Source organism: Plasmodium malariae (genome assembly GCF_900090045.1).
Source record: "Plasmodium malariae genome assembly, chromosome: 12".
Taxonomy (NCBI): domain Eukaryota; phylum Apicomplexa; class Aconoidasida; order Haemosporida; family Plasmodiidae; genus Plasmodium; species Plasmodium malariae.
This window is the reverse complement of record NC_041786.1, coordinates 2258655-2278463: the sequence shown is the minus strand read 5'-3', so window position 1 is coordinate 2278463 and position 19809 is coordinate 2258655. Positions and strand designations below refer to the sequence as shown.

The 19809-nt window shown below is 25.6% G+C and overlaps 3 protein-coding genes across 3 annotated transcripts; 2 read left to right on the top strand and 1 right to left on the bottom strand.

Annotated features, from left to right (window-relative positions):
- Nucleotides 1-433: 433 nt before the first annotated feature.
- PmUG01_12059200 (large ribosomal subunit nuclear export factor, putative) lies at nt 434-4957 on the top strand (the record flags this gene model as incomplete). The annotated part of the gene is made up of 1 exon (XM_029006821.1): nt 434-4957. One exon carries the CDS (start codon nt 434-436, stop codon nt 4955-4957), a length of 4524 nt encoding a protein of 1507 aa, XP_028863272.1.
- Nucleotides 4958-5471: 514 nt separating this feature from the next.
- On the bottom strand, nt 5472-7214 carry PmUG01_12059100 (conserved Plasmodium protein, unknown function; the record flags this gene model as incomplete). The annotated part of the gene is made up of 1 exon (XM_029006820.1): nt 5472-7214. The coding sequence occupies one exon, from the start codon at nt 7212-7214 to the stop codon at nt 5472-5474; it is 1743 nt and encodes a 580-aa protein (XP_028863271.1).
- Nucleotides 7215-9516: 2302 nt separating this feature from the next.
- Nucleotides 9517-19356, top strand: PmUG01_12059000 (conserved Plasmodium protein, unknown function; the record flags this gene model as incomplete). Its single annotated transcript, XM_029006819.1, has 1 exon — nt 9517-19356. One exon carries the CDS (start codon nt 9517-9519, stop codon nt 19354-19356), a length of 9840 nt encoding a protein of 3279 aa, XP_028863270.1.
- Nucleotides 19357-19809: the final 453 nt, after the last annotated feature.

Genomic DNA, 19809 nt, shown 5'->3' with positions numbered 1-19809 from the left:
ATGTGAAGAACCATTTTTAAAAATGCAGTTAAAATTTTAAAGATTTCAGGAAATGAGAAAAGGCGATTTCCCTTAATAGTGTAATTTTTTTATACATACAATAAAAAAATAAAATAAAATAAAAATATATTACATCACATACAGAGAGCAAGAAATATATATATATAAAAATATATGTATATATGTATACCGAAGCATATTCTGTAATAACCATTTTATTCAGTAAATATGTAATATGTATGAAATTTACCTGTTTATATTTATTTGCATGAACATATTCTCATTCATTTATAGTTATTCATATTAAGGAGTTTTACTCCAGCATTTTTATAATTAAAAAATGAAAACAGTAGATTGTCGCATTTTTGTATAATACGATATATATATGTATATATGAAGTAGAACATTTTGAACTTCTTTTGAATTATATACCATGAATAAACATTTAAATGTTAACAAAAAAAAAAAAAACAGAAAATACAAAGAGAAGAATGTGAAAGGTTACGATTTCAAGAAAAGGGGCAATAGCTTCAAAAATAAAAAGGCAAAATTAAAGAAGGGAAATTTCGGTATAAATTATAACTGGAAGAGTAAAATTAAGAACACATATGTGAAGGGAGAAAAGAAAAGTAGTAGTAAAAGATTTAACAATTTTGTGCTTAACAACAATGAAAATCATAGAAGATTATTTACCGATGAGATTGAGCATATGCTGAATAATGTTGTAGAAAATAAAATACATTTAAAGAAAATAGATGAAAATTTTATAGTACATTTAAAAAGAATTTACGATTTGAGCGACACATGGTTTTTCTTAAAAAAAGGTTTGGAACATATTGTTTCAAAATATGTTTTAAAAAAAAAGAAAAAAAATTTGCAATACGATAACATAAATTTGTATGTAAAAAAATTGTATAATAGCAAACGGAATAAGAGCAATCTAGATAATGAAAATTTAAAAGAGGATGAAGAAATAAAGCTGCAATATGAAAAAGAGGAGGATCATAACACAAATACATCTTTTCAACAAAAGCTCCTTTTTGTTGACATAGAGGAAAAAATGTTTGATTTTGATGAGGAAAAAGACGAAAATGTGTTAAATGAGAAAATTTGGAAAAGTAAAATAAAACTTTTGTTAAAACGACGAATTTCATCGTCAAGAGGAGAAAAAATAAATGGAAGTGTAAACATAAACGATTCCAATGAAAACTCCAGTGCAATTGAATGCAGTAGCATACCTATGTATCTGAGGCAACTGTACGCTGTAAGAAGCGAAGTGAGGAATGTCAATAATTCTTACGGTAGCAGTAATGATAGAAGCAACAGTAGAAGCAACAATAGCAGACACAACAGCAGCTACTGTAGAAACAGTAATAGTTATAGCACCTTCAGGAACAACAATGTGAATATAAAACTACTGCTTAGAAGGAAAGTAGACATGAGCGATGTGTACAATTTAGTGTATGATATCGGTCTGAGCATTATTTATGATAACTACAGAATTTTTTTAGAAAAGCACGCGGAGGATGAAGAAAAAATTCATTTAGAAATAATCTATAACAAAAATAACATTTTTAGCGATAGAATTAATAATATGGTCATATTAGTGAAAAATAACCCATTAATATATATTGTATATGTAAAAATTTTAATTGATTTTTATAATAATAGGGAAGACATATTTATAAAAAAGTCCATCCTCGAATGTTTGAAACATATATTTATGTTTGTTTTACCAAATGATAATTTACATAATTTTGAGCAGAACAACAAGAGTATTATGAACTACATTTTAAATATATTGTTCAGCAGATTTAATTTTAAGGAATATAATTTTTCTTCGTTTTATTTTTTTTTTAATGCTTTAATATATTTGTACTCTTTCGAAAATTTTATCAAGAAATTATATTTGCAGTATATTTTTATGTTAAAAAATGCCATGTATAGCTTGATACCTAGTGTATTTTATTTATCAGCTAATATTATAAATGAATTTTGTTTAAAAAAGAAAGAAAAGAAATTTGCAAAATTAAATATCATATTAGAAGGTTATATAATGCTTAATAAGGGAAATCCATTGCTATTAAATTTTTTAAAACATTTAATAACTATAGAAAATGTTAGAAGTTATATTGCTTTTTATTTTTTTAATAAAATATTATCGAATTTGAGATTTTGTGTTGATCATATTGTTCAATGGTTGAAGAGCAGAAATAAGAGAAAAAATATAATAAATGAAAAATTAAAAAGTGATATTTTAAGTATTACCAGATGTTTATACGTTTTATATAAAATAAATACGAATTCACTTAATGACATTACGGAAAATATTATATACTTTTCAACATACCTTTTTGAAATATTTTCAAAAAATGTATATGAGTTATTTGAAAAAAAAAATATATTATTGAGTGAATGGAGCACACAAAAAATGAGTTATATAATATGTAAGAGCACTGATACGGGGTATTTTGAAGACGTAAAAAATTACAACATATCTGACCATAGCTTAGGAGCTCATGATTTGACGTATGATGAAACAGAGGAGATGCCTGAGAAGAACGGTATTCCATTTAATGGAACAGATAGTAGAAATACACATATTAACGAATTTACAAATCATAAAGAAAAAGTTAAGTTGTGTATGAAGGATGATTTGCTTAGCAATACTAGAAATAACAATAGTAATAGAAACTACAATAATAGTAATTACAAAAATGGTAGTAATAATGATGATGATGCGAATCGTTCGTGTGATCGTAGCAGTGCTGCGCTTTCACGCAATATTAGTTTTTCACCACATGAGAATGGCAAAAGAGTAAATATAAATAATGAGGAATATAACAGTGTTTGTAATTCGAGTGGTAATTATAAATGCATAAAGGAGGCGAAGCTGAATAGCAACCGTGCTTCTAATCACAGAAGCGAAGAATTTGGGTCCCGGAAGAATGAGAAAAATATGAATAGTACAAATGACGAATGGAGTAATAATATGAAAATAAAAGATCATAACGAAACTGTGAGAGATGCAAACAACGTGACCATGAAGAAGGAAGAAAAGAAAAAAAAGAAGAGCGAAAATCAAAAAAAGAAAAAAAAATTAGAAGAAAATATTTTTACCAAGTACTGTTTATATGGTTACTTAAGTAAAAAAGTTCTTAAGCTGTTATCCAGTATATTGGTTAAAAACATTTATTTCATAATTTATAACAACTGTATAATGTTAAAAAGTCGTAATAATAGTAGTTTTAGCAGTAGAGGAAGGAGCTTAAACGAATCAGCAGAAAATCAGTACTTGAATAGTTTAAATTTCTTGTCCTTACTGAAAATTATAAAGAATGTGGAATCGTATAAAATTAAAATAAATTTTCTAGTTATTATGTTTCTTTTGTTATATTCCTCACAACAAATAGATGACAATGTATACTGTTTTTATTATAGTATATTAAGAAATCTAAATTATTATGAGAGTGAACATACGTACAGTTTTTATAGCTTACTAACGGTATTAATTTTAACAGATAATAATTTAATGAGGAATGTTAGTTTTATAAAAAGAATATTTCAACATAGTATTCATTCTAAAGAATCCAGTGCTCATTTATTTTCATTAATAATGATAAGATATATAATTTTTAAAAAAAACTTATTAATGAAATATTTATATAATGATGAAAATAAATTATATGAACAAAATATGGATTATGTGAAAAATACTTATATAATAAAATTTAATAAGTATCATAAAGGGGAAGATACAAAAATTAATGATCGATTATTTGCTTATAATAAATCATTAAATAATCCACTAGATGCTAACTCTATACTAACTCATTTATATGAATTTTACAATTATTCAACATTGTTAAATGATAATTTTAAGCATGTCTTATTCGAATTTAGAAATATATCAGTCTTTAACAACGAAGCGTATGAAACAAAAAAATACCATTTGATTAAAAGTAGTTCCATTAATAGGTATGGTGATAAGATAGCATATGATCCAAATGGAAGGAAAAGTCGTGAAAACGCGTCAATCGTAAATGGTAAATTAGGAAAAGAGTGTGTACTTAGCTCCAAGGGATATAAAAACAATGCCGTAAATGGCCATATTATTGGCGAAGATGACGATATTATAATTAATATAGGCAGGAGGAACTATGGTTCGAATAAAGAAGATCGAGCGAGTGGCAAAAAGGACGACGTGAGAAATAATGATGGTGTACCTGGTTATCTATGTCCAAGCAAAGGTGAAGGGATTGATCATTTGCAAGAAAATGTGCAAGGTAATTTGCAAGTCAATTCGCATGGGCAGTCGGATAAGCAGTCGCATCACAATTTGGGTAAGTATTCTCATAATTACTCCTACACAACCAGTACAGTTATTAACATAATGGAAAAATTATCGCAAAAATATAAAAATGCAAAGATTCAAACGAATGTACTTAATATTTTTAATAATTTTATCCATGACTCTTGCATCAATGGAAAGAGAGATGAAACAAAGGAAATAAATAAGGTCAAGTCAAAATTAATGGATAATATGTATCAGAAATATTTTTATGATATTCTATATTCTTATAATAACAATAGTTTTAAGAAATTTAAAGATAAGTATGAAGTTAAAAAGAAACAAGGAGATGATGGTGATGCTTCAGCGTCATCTATTGATGAGGAACAGGAAGAAGATGAATTTTTAGACGATTTTATAACTAAAAATTTTGACATAGATAAAAACCTAGATGACGATGTATTGTATCATAATAAGCTATATAAAAGCAAAAAGAAAAAAAGAAAAAACGATGAACAAAACAATTTTTCGAAAGATGAAAAAAACGTTAAACACTTTTCCAAAAAGAAAAAAGTTAAAGAAGGGAACGAACGCACAGATGATATACTAGAATTTTCGGATTTTGCTAAACTAAAAAAAAAGAAAAAAAAAAAAAGAGATAAATAGTAATTTATTTGTTTAAAATGTGTATAAACTATTTGTTTTTTTTTTTTTTTTTTATATATATAAACTTCGATGTGTAACATCCTTTGAGCGAATTTGATAATTCGTTAGGAAGACTTTTAGTTTGGAACCGATAAAGCTTCCTGTTAAGATATATATATATATATATATATATATATATGTTTTTTTTTTTTTTTTTTTTGGTACTTTATTTTATGCTATTTCGTGGCGTGTACTTTTGTAAGGCTTAATTTTGCACTGTTCAAAAATTTTCTGCTTTTTAATAATTTTGTGCTGTTCTATTTCATACCCATCAACTCTTTGGTTAACTATATTTTAACCTTTTCACTCTCTAAATTTAGAAGAGCTTTCATCTTTAATCATGTAGATTCTTTGTTTAATTTATTTATATTTTTAAAAGTGGCTACGATATATCTTAGGACACCAAAAACATAGAAATTTTATTTTTTGGTATACTTTTTTTTCTTAAAATAAAAAATGATAAAATGCGTTTTTATTAATTTTTTAATTTTTTTTCAAAATAAGATATATAATCATAATCTATTTTGTTTATTTTGTCCATGAGAATATTTATATTATCACTAACTATTTTTTTGTATATGTCCGATGAAAAGCTCTTTACAATATTTTCTGTTTCATTTAATAATTTTTGGTTACTTTTCTTATTTGTATTATCTTTTTTCTTAGAATTTTTGAATTTATAATTACTTTCTTCTTTTTCCATATACTTTTGTTTGTTCTTTTCAGTATTCCTAGAGCTATATTCACTTTCATCAAGTGTCATAAAATTTTTTTCTTTTTCATTACCCTCTCTTGCATTGCCCACATCATCAGTTATGTCATCCTCTGACTCGCTATCTTCTACCTCGTTATCTTCTACCTCGTTATCTTCTGACTCGTTATCTTCTGACTCGCTATCTTCTACCTCGTTATCTTCTACCTCGTTATCTTCTACTTCGTTATCTTCTACCTCGTTATCTTCTACCTCGTTATCTTCTACTTCGTTATCTTCTACCTTGCTATCTTCTACCTCGCTATCTTCTACCTCGTCATCTTCTGACTCATCTTCTTCTGCTTCATCATCCCACTCTGTATGTGACTCCTTTTCAGTATGCTCAATGTAGCTGTTTTCTTCCCCTATTTTCTTGGCGCAATTAGCCTTCTCTGTTTCATTCTTTTCATTATTTTTTAAAGAGTTAGTCCCATCTGAAGTTCGCTGATTTGTATCACCTTTGTCTATTATTTTATGCTGATCTGCATTCTCATTATTCGTAAACATACTGCTTGCTTTGTTTTCGCCTATGAGGATATAGCTATTATTAATTTTATAACTATCGTGGACATTACTATCATTGTTATTACTAGCGTGGATATTACTATTATTGTTATTACTATTATTATTGCTGTTATTGATGCTATTATCGCTACATGAATCGTAATCCTTATCAAAATTATCATAATGCCTTTTTCCTACTTCGAGTCCCTCGGAAAGCTGCTTAAAGAGGTCTTCCTCTATTCTGTTTTGAAGGGAGAAAGTTTTTGTTTGTTCATCTAATTTATTTTTTTTTATGAAAGATCTAATACTACATATTTTTTTGTCATACTCATCCATTGATTCATGCAATTCTTGTACAAACACTATGTCACCTTCCTGTCGTGTAAAGTTTATATACTTGTTATCCTTTTGTTCTGTATTCATATTCTCCTTTTGTTGATCATTTACTTTTATTTGTGATTTACTACTGTGCTTTAATTTATCAAAATTTAATTCTATATTCATTTTATACTTTAGAAATAAGTCTAAATTGTTTAGAAGTTTCATTATTGCAGTATTAATTCCTCTGTAATAATTTTCTGTCAATTCAATTTTTTGTTGAATATATTCTATTTCTTCATTCTTTTGGGAAATAACCTTTTGTATTTCTGTCTTTTCATTTTCAATTATTTCATTATTTTTATTTATTATTTCATTTGCAGTTTGTACATATTTATTTAACAGATTTTTCTTTTCCTCACAAAATGATATAAATTCTTTTAAAATTATGTCCGTTTTTTCTTTTTCAGTTGATGATCTTTTTTCCTTAGAAGTATGTTCCGAAGAAATGCTAGAGAACTTTTCATTTTCTTTTATTAAAATTTTTTCAAAGTCATCTTTCATAAAATTCAAAACATTTATTTTATCCTCTAACTCACTTATGTTTATGGGATTCTTTGTTTTCTTTTTTTTCTTTTTGTTCATTTTTTTGCTCGTGTATATGGGTGAAAATGGGCATATATGCACACATACGTACGTATGGAAGTATAACTATATATACATATATATATATATGTGGATACTGTGATAATGGAACAAAGATACATCTAAAAAGAATTGGCACATGGGATAAAATATTTATTTAATGTCTAAAAATATTTTTACAATTTTTACTATTTCTATCATTTTTACCTTTTCTACCATTTTTACTATTTTTACCATTTTTACTATTTTTACCATTTTTACTATTTTTACCATTTTTACTATTTTTACCTTTTCTAATTTTTACCTTTTTTACCATTTTTACCTTTTCTACCATTTTTAATATTTTTACCATTTTTACCATTTTTACCATTTCTAATTTTTATAATTTCCCCTTCTAACTAGTTCGACAAAAAAAAAAAAAAAAAAAAAAAAAAAAAAAACCATGTCTTCTTTTTCTTAAATTTCAATTATGTGATCCATAGTAAATCCATCAAAAACAATGCCACATAAGTAATGCATATACAAATATGCGAAATAGTGCTGTGATATAAGAAAATGGAAAATATTTATCATTTAAGGCGAACTTTGTATTAATTTAATAATCACGTAAATGATTTTGCTTAATGCTCATTTTTTAATTACACCGATTTAACTACGTGAAGGAAAGCGCTGCGAAGCGTACGTTACATATGAAAGTTCTCAAACTTATCGCTTGATGCGTGCCTAACCCTTATAGATGCATATATGCTTACGTGTAACCATACACACGCATAAATATATGCTATATTTATTAGTGTAACTAACGAACTCCTTACTTCTACACTTAACATTAGATAAAAATTATCTCACACGTTTTCTATGATTCATTCGATGCAGTTAAAATAAATGTAGTTGAAAAAAAAAAATTTACACAGGCGTTAATAAAGAAATATAATTTTACCTTTGCCTAAAAATTAGTTCTTTATTTTTACTGATCGAATTGGGAGCAATATAGAATTAAAAAAGGTCATAAATGTACTTAAAATTAAAAAATGTGGGAATTAAAAAAGGGGGAGGGAGAAAAAAACACTCTGTTGGCATATTTATCTTTAGTCTTGACAACTAAAATAATTTTATAAATAGCCAAAAAATAAAATATGTTATAGTAATATATACGTTTCATCTTTATAAGTACAAGTGCTTCTTTTGACGCACATTACGAAAGTGCTCAAGTTCACCCTGACACATGCTCTATTACTAAGGAGCAAAGTGGAAATAAATAAACACATGTAAAAAAATATATATATATACATGTATTTTTCATGTAAAAACAAAAACACAGTTATGCTCTTAGTATCAAATTGAACAATGAAATAAATTATTGGAAATATGTTAGATGTAAACTATAAATGAAGAATTGTGGAAAAAATTAAAAAAATTTTAACTACTTATGGCCCTCTTTAACGTTGTTTGTTCATATATATACACAACATTATTATGTGCATAACAAGCACTCATTTGTAATAATGTGTACGGTAATAATGCGCGAAGTAGAAAAATGTAAATGTCTATCGAACAATAAAAAAGGTATTGCTTGTTCTCATAATAAAAAAAAAAGAGTTTAAATAAATCAAAACAAAACAAAAAAAAAAAAAAAAAGAAGAAAAATCAAAACGAAACAAAATAATAAAAAAGGAAAACAATATAATATTATACAAAGCAAAACAAAACTAAACATAATAAAACATAATAAAACCAAACGAAACAAAATATATTAAAACAAACAAAATGAAGCAAAACGAAATAAATATATGCCTTAAAAAAATTTAACAAAATGTGGCATGAAAAATATACAGTAAAAAGAATATGTAACAATGCGGAAAGCCATGAGATTTTCATGTTCTCAAAGAATACTTAAAAAAAAAAAATCCAAAAAGTAAAAAGTGAGAATTATTAAGTAGTAAAAAGTGAGAAGTATTAAGTAGTAAAAAGTGAGAATTATTAAGTAGTAAAAAGTGAGAAGTATTAAGTAGTAAAAAGTGAGAATTATTAAGTAGTAAAAAGTGAGAAGTATTAAGTAGTAAAAAGTGAGAAGTATTAAGTAGTAAAAAGTGAGAAGTATTAAGTAGTAAAAAGTGAGAATTATTAAGTAGTAAAAATTGAGAAGTAATAAGTAGTAAAAAGCGAAAAGTAAAATATTTAAGGCTCACGCTATGTAACAGTAGCCAAAAAAAAAAAAAAAAAAAAAAAACACATAATGCTATTATCAAATTAAATGATTGAGGTAAAGGATATATTCAAATAAACAAAAGAAGTAGTGAAAATGTTATTATTATATGATAGGATAAGAGGAGACTTAAAAAAAGATGATAAAGATAAAGGATTAGATAAAAATGTACTAAATAATAATGTGAAAAAGTATGATAGGCATAAACTCAGAGCCATTTTAAGGAAATATATTCGTCATTGCAATAGGCTGTTAAATTACCACAGATTTAAAGAAGTAATTGATAACTTTGAACCATTTAAAAATATCTTTATTACATATAGTAACAGTTTCTTAAATAAAAACAAGATTTTTAATTATGATTTTCGGTACTCAAAAATTATAAAAATACTATATTTAAATAAAAAAGGAAAAAGATTAATATATGGAGATAATAATTATGTGAAAGAAAACTCCTCATTACGAAATAAAAAAGGTAGAAACAACGAAAGAACTGGATTACTATTAGATGATATGAAATATACTGATGAAGATGATACCCCTAGTGAAGATAAAAGATTTGAACTTATTAATTTGAACTACACTTTAAAAAAAGGGGATTTTGAAAAATTAGACAACATTATTGTTAACAGTGAAATAGCGTTACCAACATTTAGCTATTTTGATATATATCTATTTAGTAATAACAAAAAATTAAAGTACGAAATAAATAAAAAAAATATTAAATACATTGATATTGATTCGGTTTTGTATTATCTATACATATCGGTTGTTATTGCCTACATTCATTTAAAAGATTTTCATAATGCTAAAATAAAGTTTTTTGAGTATATTTATCTAAAAAGAAAATTAAAAAAAATAAATAAATATTGTTCCGAGTCGGAAAAAAGGAAGTTGCGAATTACTAGTTTGATATCATCAGAATTAAAAAGTAAAATATATAATTATTACGACCTTTTATTGTATGAAAAGAAGGCTTCCTCCCTATTGTTAAAAAAAGGTGTTCATGTGGATTTGCAGAAAGAAGTAACTAAGGGTAGGAATTCGAATGAGAGTACGAACAAGAATTCGAAAGAAAATGAAAATAAGAATGCTGATAAGGTAAATGACGAAATATATAATAAATTTATCATAACAAGTAACATTAACGAAGATGAATTCTCTAAAGAACGTGAATGCACCAATAATGTAATAAAAAAGGACAAAAACAAAACTGCTACCTTAAGCATGAATGGCGGTTCTTTGTTTGGTGATAGCACTTTTAAGGTGGATTCTAACATTTTAGAGGAATTGAAAAATATAAACTGTTTGTACCAAAATGAAAACAGTTATGCAGGTAATGACAAGGATAAAGGGGAAGAGGACAAGAAGAACACCATAAATGTAGACAATAACTATATCGATAGAGACGTGGTTACAAATGGAAAGTTCTTAGCAACAAAGAGAAGAATTCATTTTAGTAATAAACGCAAAAGAGAAAATTATAAATACAGAAAGAGAAAGAAGAAAAGGAAGAGGAAATGGAATGGAAAAAAAAAATATAAAGAAAAAGAATATTTAACATTAGATGAATATTTGTTATTTTTAAAAATAAAGTATAAGGAGATATCATTAGAAAGGCTAATAGCTGTTTTGAAAAATACTTCTTTAGAAGATAAAATATGCAGCATGAAAAGATTAAGAAATTTAATGAATATAGAATATAATGAAAAAACAAATTTATTAAAGAAAGAAAAATTTTTTAAAAATTTAATAAAAATTAAAGATAGGAAATACTACTTCTACAACTACTTTTTTGATGTCCTAATATATTTTTCTTACTTCAAGCAGATACATATTATTGAAGGTTTACTAGTTATGGCCCTATTATACAGCAAATTAAATATTCTAAATGTTTCCCTATATATATATAAAAATTTGTATTTATATTTTTATTTCATTTTTGAGGATTATCAAAAAAAGTGGAAATCCTTCGATATAAATCACGAAATGAATAAACTAAATTCTTTCACTATAAGAACAAAGGAAAATAACACTAACTATATAAATGGTTTTGAGCATATAAGAAAGGGACAAAATTCAAAAAAAAAGCATAAAAAAAAAAAAAAAAAAAAAAAAAATGGAATTTTTAATGAAAATCATGTCCTAACGAATGATAGTAAGGGAGAAAAGTATAACAAGCGGCATTTATGCGCTGTTACGTCCAAATTTAGTAGGAGCACAGTGGGAGGTAACTATGGTTACAATAATGTGGATGATAAAGATAATGGTAATACTGGTCACAGTACAAATGCTAATGGTGATGACAATAATAATGATGATGATGATAATAATAACGATGATGATGATGATGATAATAATAACGATGATGATGATGATGATAATAATAACAATGACGACGTCGATGATAACGATAACTTCGACAGGTGCAGCGCATACGACGAGGTAATTGTTCACACGTTCAGGCACTTTCTGAATCAGCTAAAAGATAACAGTTGTTTTTATTTTATAAATGACTGTACAAAAGGTAGTTTGAATTCCAAATATCGTAATTATTCTTTTTTGAATAACCCATTGATGTCTCCTCATTTCAATCATATTAACGATTTAGTTATTAAGAATTTTATAAAGAATTCAATCTCTTTTAATTATAAATATATTTGTAATGGAATAAAAAGACATATTTTAATTTATTTGAATTTGATAAATCATATTGAAACAAAGTTTATGTTTCATCAATATAATTATAACTTAAAAAATTTAATATATCATTTGTACTTGGACAAAATTATAAAATGTTATGACTCAAACCTTTTCACGTATGAAAAAAATCTGTATGTATTAAAACGTATAATTTTTCTTGATAATAAAATTAGTATATTTCATGCAAAAAATAATAACTACTTAACGAATGATTATTCATTGAAGTCTACTTTTTTTAGAATATATTTTAATCTTTATAAAAACGAGTTTTTCATACCTCATTATTGGAAGCAAGGTCAGCAGCAGAATATACCGTTTATTATAAACATTTTGGATAGTAAATATAATTTAAGTTGTACACACTTTAATAAACAGGGCGAAGTAAAAGTAAAAGGAGAAAATTATAAAGAAATATCTTTTTACTCCATCATAAATTTGAAAAAGAAAAAAAATTATCTGTGCAGTAAGGAGGGCAATCCGCAGGATGTACAAAAGCAGTCGCATAAACAGTTGCAGAAGCATGCACAGGTACAGGAACACACCGAGGAACAACTGTATGAAGAATGTGATTCGGAGAAAAACACAAGCAAAGGTCCAGAACGCTGGGTGAGCAATATTCCCTATGAAGACGATTTTTATAATTTTAATATTCTGCTAAATTCAAACGAAAGTGTAGATAAATATATATTAAGTAATTATATAAACATGTGCCAAAAGAGTATAAATCAAAAAAAAGACGTATATACAAATGGTGAGTTTAAATGTAGTACAAACAGTTTTAATAAAATTAGAAGTAATGTACAAGAATTTTATATCTATACTAAGAGCCAAGATTTGATGAATTACATGCATCATAATACGAATTATTCGTATGGAATGTTAAATGATAAGAAAAGATACAATTCTGATATTGTGTTAAACAAATCAGATCCGATCATTAAAACACATACATTAGATATCAATTATAGAAACACATATAGCCCAAATAACCAAGATGGAAAAGAATTTGTATTTGATGAAAATAGTTATATAAATAAATTAAGACACGTCTCTTGTGATAATTTATATAAGAATAACAATATAAATGGTACTAATAACGGTAGAAAAAATGATAACTTCATTGAATCAATTTTTTTTAAAAAAAGAATTAATAAGAAGCTTTTTAATGTGAACAAGAACATACATGATGAAGAAGATACGAATAACTGGAAAAATCAAAATTTGAAAAATTTTTTTAATTTTCGAAATAATGAGTTAAAAATATTAATTTATAATTTTTTATACCTTTTCATATTTGATGAATATATATATATGAATATACACAGAAAGGATATAAGCGAATATTTCAATTTCGTGAATGTTTTAAAAAAGAAGCAAAAATTAAGATATAATTTTTATAATTTACTTTATAAATCAAATAAAGACATTGGAAATGAAATATCATATTACAAAAAGTACTTAAAAGAAAATTATTTGCACAATAATAACAGAAAAGATAAAAAAATTTATACCTCCATATTTGGGGAGAAAACTACTATTCACGTTAATGTGAAGAAAGATATGAATGACAAATGTAAAACCAAAAGTCCAAAAAAATTATCTATAACAGGAGAAGAGTATAAAATGATTAGAGAACATATGAAAATATCAGCTCCAATTGCTTCATTACTAATAAATAATAAACAGCATTATAATAGTAGGATTTTAAATTTGTTAAGAGATACATATAAAAAAAATTTTATTAATTATCATATGAAAATAAATATAGAAAAGTATGAGCATATCTGTTTTCTGTTTTTAATAACTGAAATGTTATCACTTATATTGCTACCCTATATTAATTTGCATTATTCTTTTACATATATCAAGTATCACAAGAATGTGCACCGTTACGCCATCAATAGTAATGGTAATAGTTACAGTAATAATAAATTCACGTCCATGGATAAATTTAGATTTGAAAACAAACCTTTTTCGTACGATGAAGAAATAACATTCCAAAAGGGAAATAACACAGGAAGACGTAAAAGATTGTTGAAAGGAACAAAAAGGGAAATTTCAGCAAGTATTTATAACATACTTAATATGAGGAGAGTAAAATTTTTTACATTTGCATGGAAGAAAAAAAAAAAAAGAAAAAAAAAGCATGAACCCGACTCAGAGGAAGCGAAAAATAGAAAAACATTTTACAAAAAGAATACATTCAGTAATATAAAAAATGAAACAGCTTATATACAAAAATATTCCTTATTTAATGAGGAAAAAAAAAAATGGAGAAATACTTTATTTAATAAAAAAAACTCATTATATTCTAAAAAAGAAATGAATACGAAATTTAGTCAACACATGAACGATAACATTTATTATGTCAGTTTTTGCAATTTTAAGGAACTGCATAGGCAATTAAGGAGTAGCTGGTACAGTTTAACATTTGAAGCAAAAACAGTAATAGAAAATGTTTTTCTTTTTAATGACTACTACCAAGTTGATATATACAAATTAAATGAAAAATTTCATAACAAAGGTAAATATTTCCTTATAAAAAAATATGAAAAAATTATAGCCCTATCCTTTTTTACAAGATACAATACGTATTTAATATTTTCATTATATCAGCGAGTAGCATTATTAAATTACTTATACTCAAACTATAATGTAGTCATTTCTATTTTGAGATATATCAATCATGTCCATTGTAAATTGATGAATCAACATTCGAGAAATAATTATCGCAGTGGGAATGTACAAGTAGTATATAAAAATAATATCAGTTCATTGGAGAAAAATGTATATGGAAAATTAAATGATGATTCTTTTGAAAAACGGAAGCACTTTTTTAATATACAACAAAATGTATCAGACTTTTTCTTTTACATGAAAGATGAAGACATTAATTATGATGAGTATATAATTAATACCTACAGTACAAATTATATAAATGATAAAAATTATGTACAAGATAAAAATAATTTTTTTGGAAAAAAAACATTTTATGAAAAAATGGGAGAAATACGATCCTTCCGCTTCTCTCTATTTTTTGATATATTTTTTGAGCTAAAGGTTAATTATAATTATTTGAGTAATGCCCATATATGTGTGCAAAATTCGTTGAAATATTTATTCTTTTTTATAAAAAATGCGCACAAATTTAATCTTCTTATTGACTCGAGGCAAAAAGAGTACAAAAATAAGACAAAAAAGGAGGCACAAAGAGATGAAATAAATACAGCAGAAAGTGGAAGAGAGGATGAAACGAAATATAAGAAAAGAAGTAAGGTGAATAACAAAAGAAACGGAGAGAAAATTGATCATTTCTCCCATGGTGAAGTCACATATATTAAAACAAATTCGGCGGGAAATTCATTCCATGAGAACTTAGGTAACCCACAAAGAAATGAGAGTGACGTAGAGAATTACACAAACAGCGAAGAAACAATTGGTAATAATACTAACAGTACAACGGATGTAGGTGTAAGTTGCAATGAATTAGGAAGAAAAAATTCAAATTGTAACGATAAAAGACATTCACAGAATGTGCATTATGAAAATTGTTTCTTAGGAAATAAAGCTTCATGCTGTGATAATCAGTGGCATATAAAAGAAAAATATATTAAGAGTAATATCTTTAACAAGATTTATAAGAACGAAATAAACATATTTAAGGAGGATTATTTGTTTGATCATAAAATCGATATTAACAAATTTAGAAGCAGCAAACTATTTTACATAATAGGAATTTCTTTGCTAAAGCAGATTAACACTAATTACTATTACAATAATTTAAAAGAGATAAATCTAGTATATGAAAAGGATTTAATTAAAAAGAAAATAAATATTAATAATATTGTAAAACATGATTATACAGAATTGCTATATTTGAGCTATAAATATATTATGAAAAGTATTAAAGTCGATCATAATAATTTACTCAGTTATTATTATCTATGTATTATTTATTTATATAATTTAAAAATTGATAAGTGTATATATATTTGTAAAAATTTTTTGCTAAAAAATTATCATAACGCCTATTCCTTTCCATTTTTTTTGTTAAGTATAGTAGTTAGTAGCTGTAGGAATTTAAACGGAATTAAAAATTGTAGCAAGGATGGAAGCAGTAAATGCGATTATTCATGGGGACGGAGGAGAAAAAAAGCACATATGGATCGTTCGAAATTTTGTGGTAATAGCATTAAGATGAATGATAATAAAAAAGGCACTCTGTGTAACTCATGCATTTTTGACAGTTATGAGAATCGTTATAAATCGTTAATTAACCAGTTAAAGTTGAACTCCCCCCTGTTTTACAATTCTATGACCAGCAGCAATAATTTGTTTGGGACACATGAAGAGAAAAAGGGGTGTTATGTAAATAAATTCTGTAATATTACCAATTTAGTTCATTATAACGAGGGGGCAAGCAAACTGTGTAGTATGGCAAAGGAAGACCCAAATGAGGCCCGTGTAGATGTAGCAAATAATGCGAACGAGTACATCAAAGGTGAACACACTTCTCGTACATCACACTCATCATTTGGAACATATGGAATGCGGAGTAAAAATATTGAAATGAATCCAAAAGGCACAGAATGCAGTTTCGCATCTGACGAGTGCAGCTATAGTAGCCCAAGCTGCTACTGTAGAGGCACAGTCACAAATACTCCTAGCGCAAATTTTGATACTCATTTATTTCAGTCGAAGCTACCTAGTAAAGAATGCATTTTAATTATATCAAAAGCTGTGAACTACTTTTCTAATAACTTTTTTTTTATATATTTATATGTCTATTATTTGATTAACATCTTTATTATTTATGATATTTTATTTTTTTGGGAAAAACCAAAAAAAAATGAGAAAAATAATTCCAGGAATAAGGCACATTTAAAATATTGGTTGTTGCAGGACATGTTGGAAAAATATAAAACAAAATCGGGTTCTAGTTCGTCTTCAGATATATGTTTTTTGGATGATAAAAATTTCAAGGAAAGCTATTTCAGCCGTTCCTATGACATCATTTTTGATGATAATGAGCACGATGATATAAATATTGACAATAAGGAGGATTGCAAGGTCAGTTATGAGAGTGACAAATGTGATAGGTGCAGTCAATATGATAAACGTTGTCAAGTAATGGAAAACTTTACGGTATATCATTACAACATTCCTACAGTATTCAGTAATCCCAGAAATTTAACCATTGGAAAAAAGGCAGAAAATAAAATATTAACAAATAGCATTATGGAAGAAATTGACAAAATACAAATTTCATTAAAAATTTTGGAAAGAAAAAGTAATATGAAAACGAATGCAAAAAAAGAAAAAGAGGAAGGAAAATTATTTATCATAAATAGAAAAAAAAACAAGGATTCTACTACAAGTGCAAATGTAAATGTAAATGAGAACAAAAGAAATAGTAAGTTAGAGTACATGTTTTCCAAATGGGCTAATGTAAGTTTTATGGATACTCCTCACCAATATGAATATACCCTAAACGATCGGTATATACCTAGTGGAAAGAAAAAAAATATAAACAAAAGCGAATACATTGACATTAGTAAAGTTAATTTATTACCATGTTCTATACCTATAATTTTGATATTATATAAATATGTCGATAAACAAATTAAGAGGAAAAAAAATTCTGATATGTACATGCATTTTTATTTAAATAACTTTTTATCCCATATAAATTTGAACAAAATAAAATGTGAACTGCATCAAAAGGACCAAAGCATTTATGTTGACAGTGACCAAATAGATAACAGCAATTGTTTTTTTAGTTATTCTAAAGAATGTAATAAATTATTTAATAAGAATTATTATTTCTCGATAAAAAGTAAAAAGGATAACACTGATAACGATAGCCATACTGATAGTGTTAACAACACGGGCAGTTACGAAAATATTGGCAGTGCTGACCACAATGATAGTACTAATAACATTTACGGTAATAATAATAACAAAGGGATAAGAAAAATTAGCTTAAAGAGTGTGTATTTAGAAGCTATTACTTGGCTGGGTTTAGGGGAAATTTTAATATATTTAAAGGTTAATGCTAAGCTAATCATTTATTTTATTAACATAATTGACACGTATATAAAATTTTATTTAAGCTTAAATAATAAGAACAATTATTATAATTTTGAAAATACTACCTTTTTTTATAATTTAACCCATCATTTCATGTGTCTAAAATGTTTATACCTTTTTTACTTATACTCGAAATGTGAAAAGAGGCTAAGAAGTGGAGATTATATACAGAGAAGACAAAACAGTGTATTCATTCGAAATGATAGAATGAATTTTTTTTTTAAAGGTAGAAAGAATAAAATGAAATCAATAAATAACAAAAATTTATATACAAAAATTTATTTTTTCGAAAAGGAGCATGAGTTTTACAATATCCAAATGAAACTCTCTCATCAGCCAAAAATTGTATTAGAAAATAACTACATTTATTTTAATGATAAATTTAGTAAAAATGATTTTAAATTAGCTTTTCGCATCAATGATAAGAAGGCTTTTAAAAGGAAATTTTGGCCCTTAAAAAAAAAAAAAAAAATGGAGAAAAGAGAAAAAATAGAGCAAAAAAAAGAGAAAATGAATAGAATCCAAGAAAACATTACAAATTATTCATACATCAAAAAAAATGAAGCAAAAAGAAAAGAAAAAAAAGATATCAATAACAAAAATATTAAAAAAAGTGTAAGTAAATTATATGCAGATGCAGAAATGTTATTTAATTCTTTCCATTTAGAGGGATGCACAAAAAATAGACAGAAAAAATATAGACTCATAAAAAATATTAAAATTTATGTATCTTTAATAAACAAAATATATTACAATGATAGAAAAGTAAATATTTTGTATGCTAGATATTACTTTTTAAAAAAAAAATATTTAAAAGTTATTAGTATTCTGTCATTATTAAATAAACACTACAAAAAAAAAGATTATATTATTAAGAAAAAAAATAAGGCACATGGTTTAAATTTTGAACAAAACAACTTGTCTGCGCAAAATGTATACCAAGATAAGGAAGAAAAACTCTTATTTCATTTGAATAACCAAACAGACTTAATTTATGAATATTTAAATATATATATGTATTATCAATCTTTTCTCAAATTAAAAAATTATAAGAAATCTAATTATTACAAAAATATTTTAAATATTATTTTTTTTAAGTTTCCAATTATACCATTTAATATATTTCCTTTTATAAATCTCTAAAAAAAGGTAATAGGGTGTTATGTGGATTTATTTCACTTATATTTTATTTTTTACTTTTATTTTATAATTTTTTTTTTTATTACAAAAAGGAAGCAAAGGCAAAAAAAAAAAAAAAAAAATACTTATTCTTACATTTAACCTTTATTTGCGTATTGACCTACACTAGAAAATTTTTATTTTTGCGTTCTACACATTTTTACATTATTCTTATTTTTTCAAAAAAATTAATTTCTTTATTTGCAAATATGTATGCATATATATAAGTTTTTTTTTTTTGTTAATTTGTCTGGAATGTTTTTTAGGGGTCTTATAAATAAGCATAAAGTGTGCATATATACATATATATGCATACATACGTATATACATGTATATATACACCTTCTGTGTTGTTTTGTGCCTTTATTTCCCCCCTTATCCGTCATATAAAACAATTATATGATGTCTTACACTTTC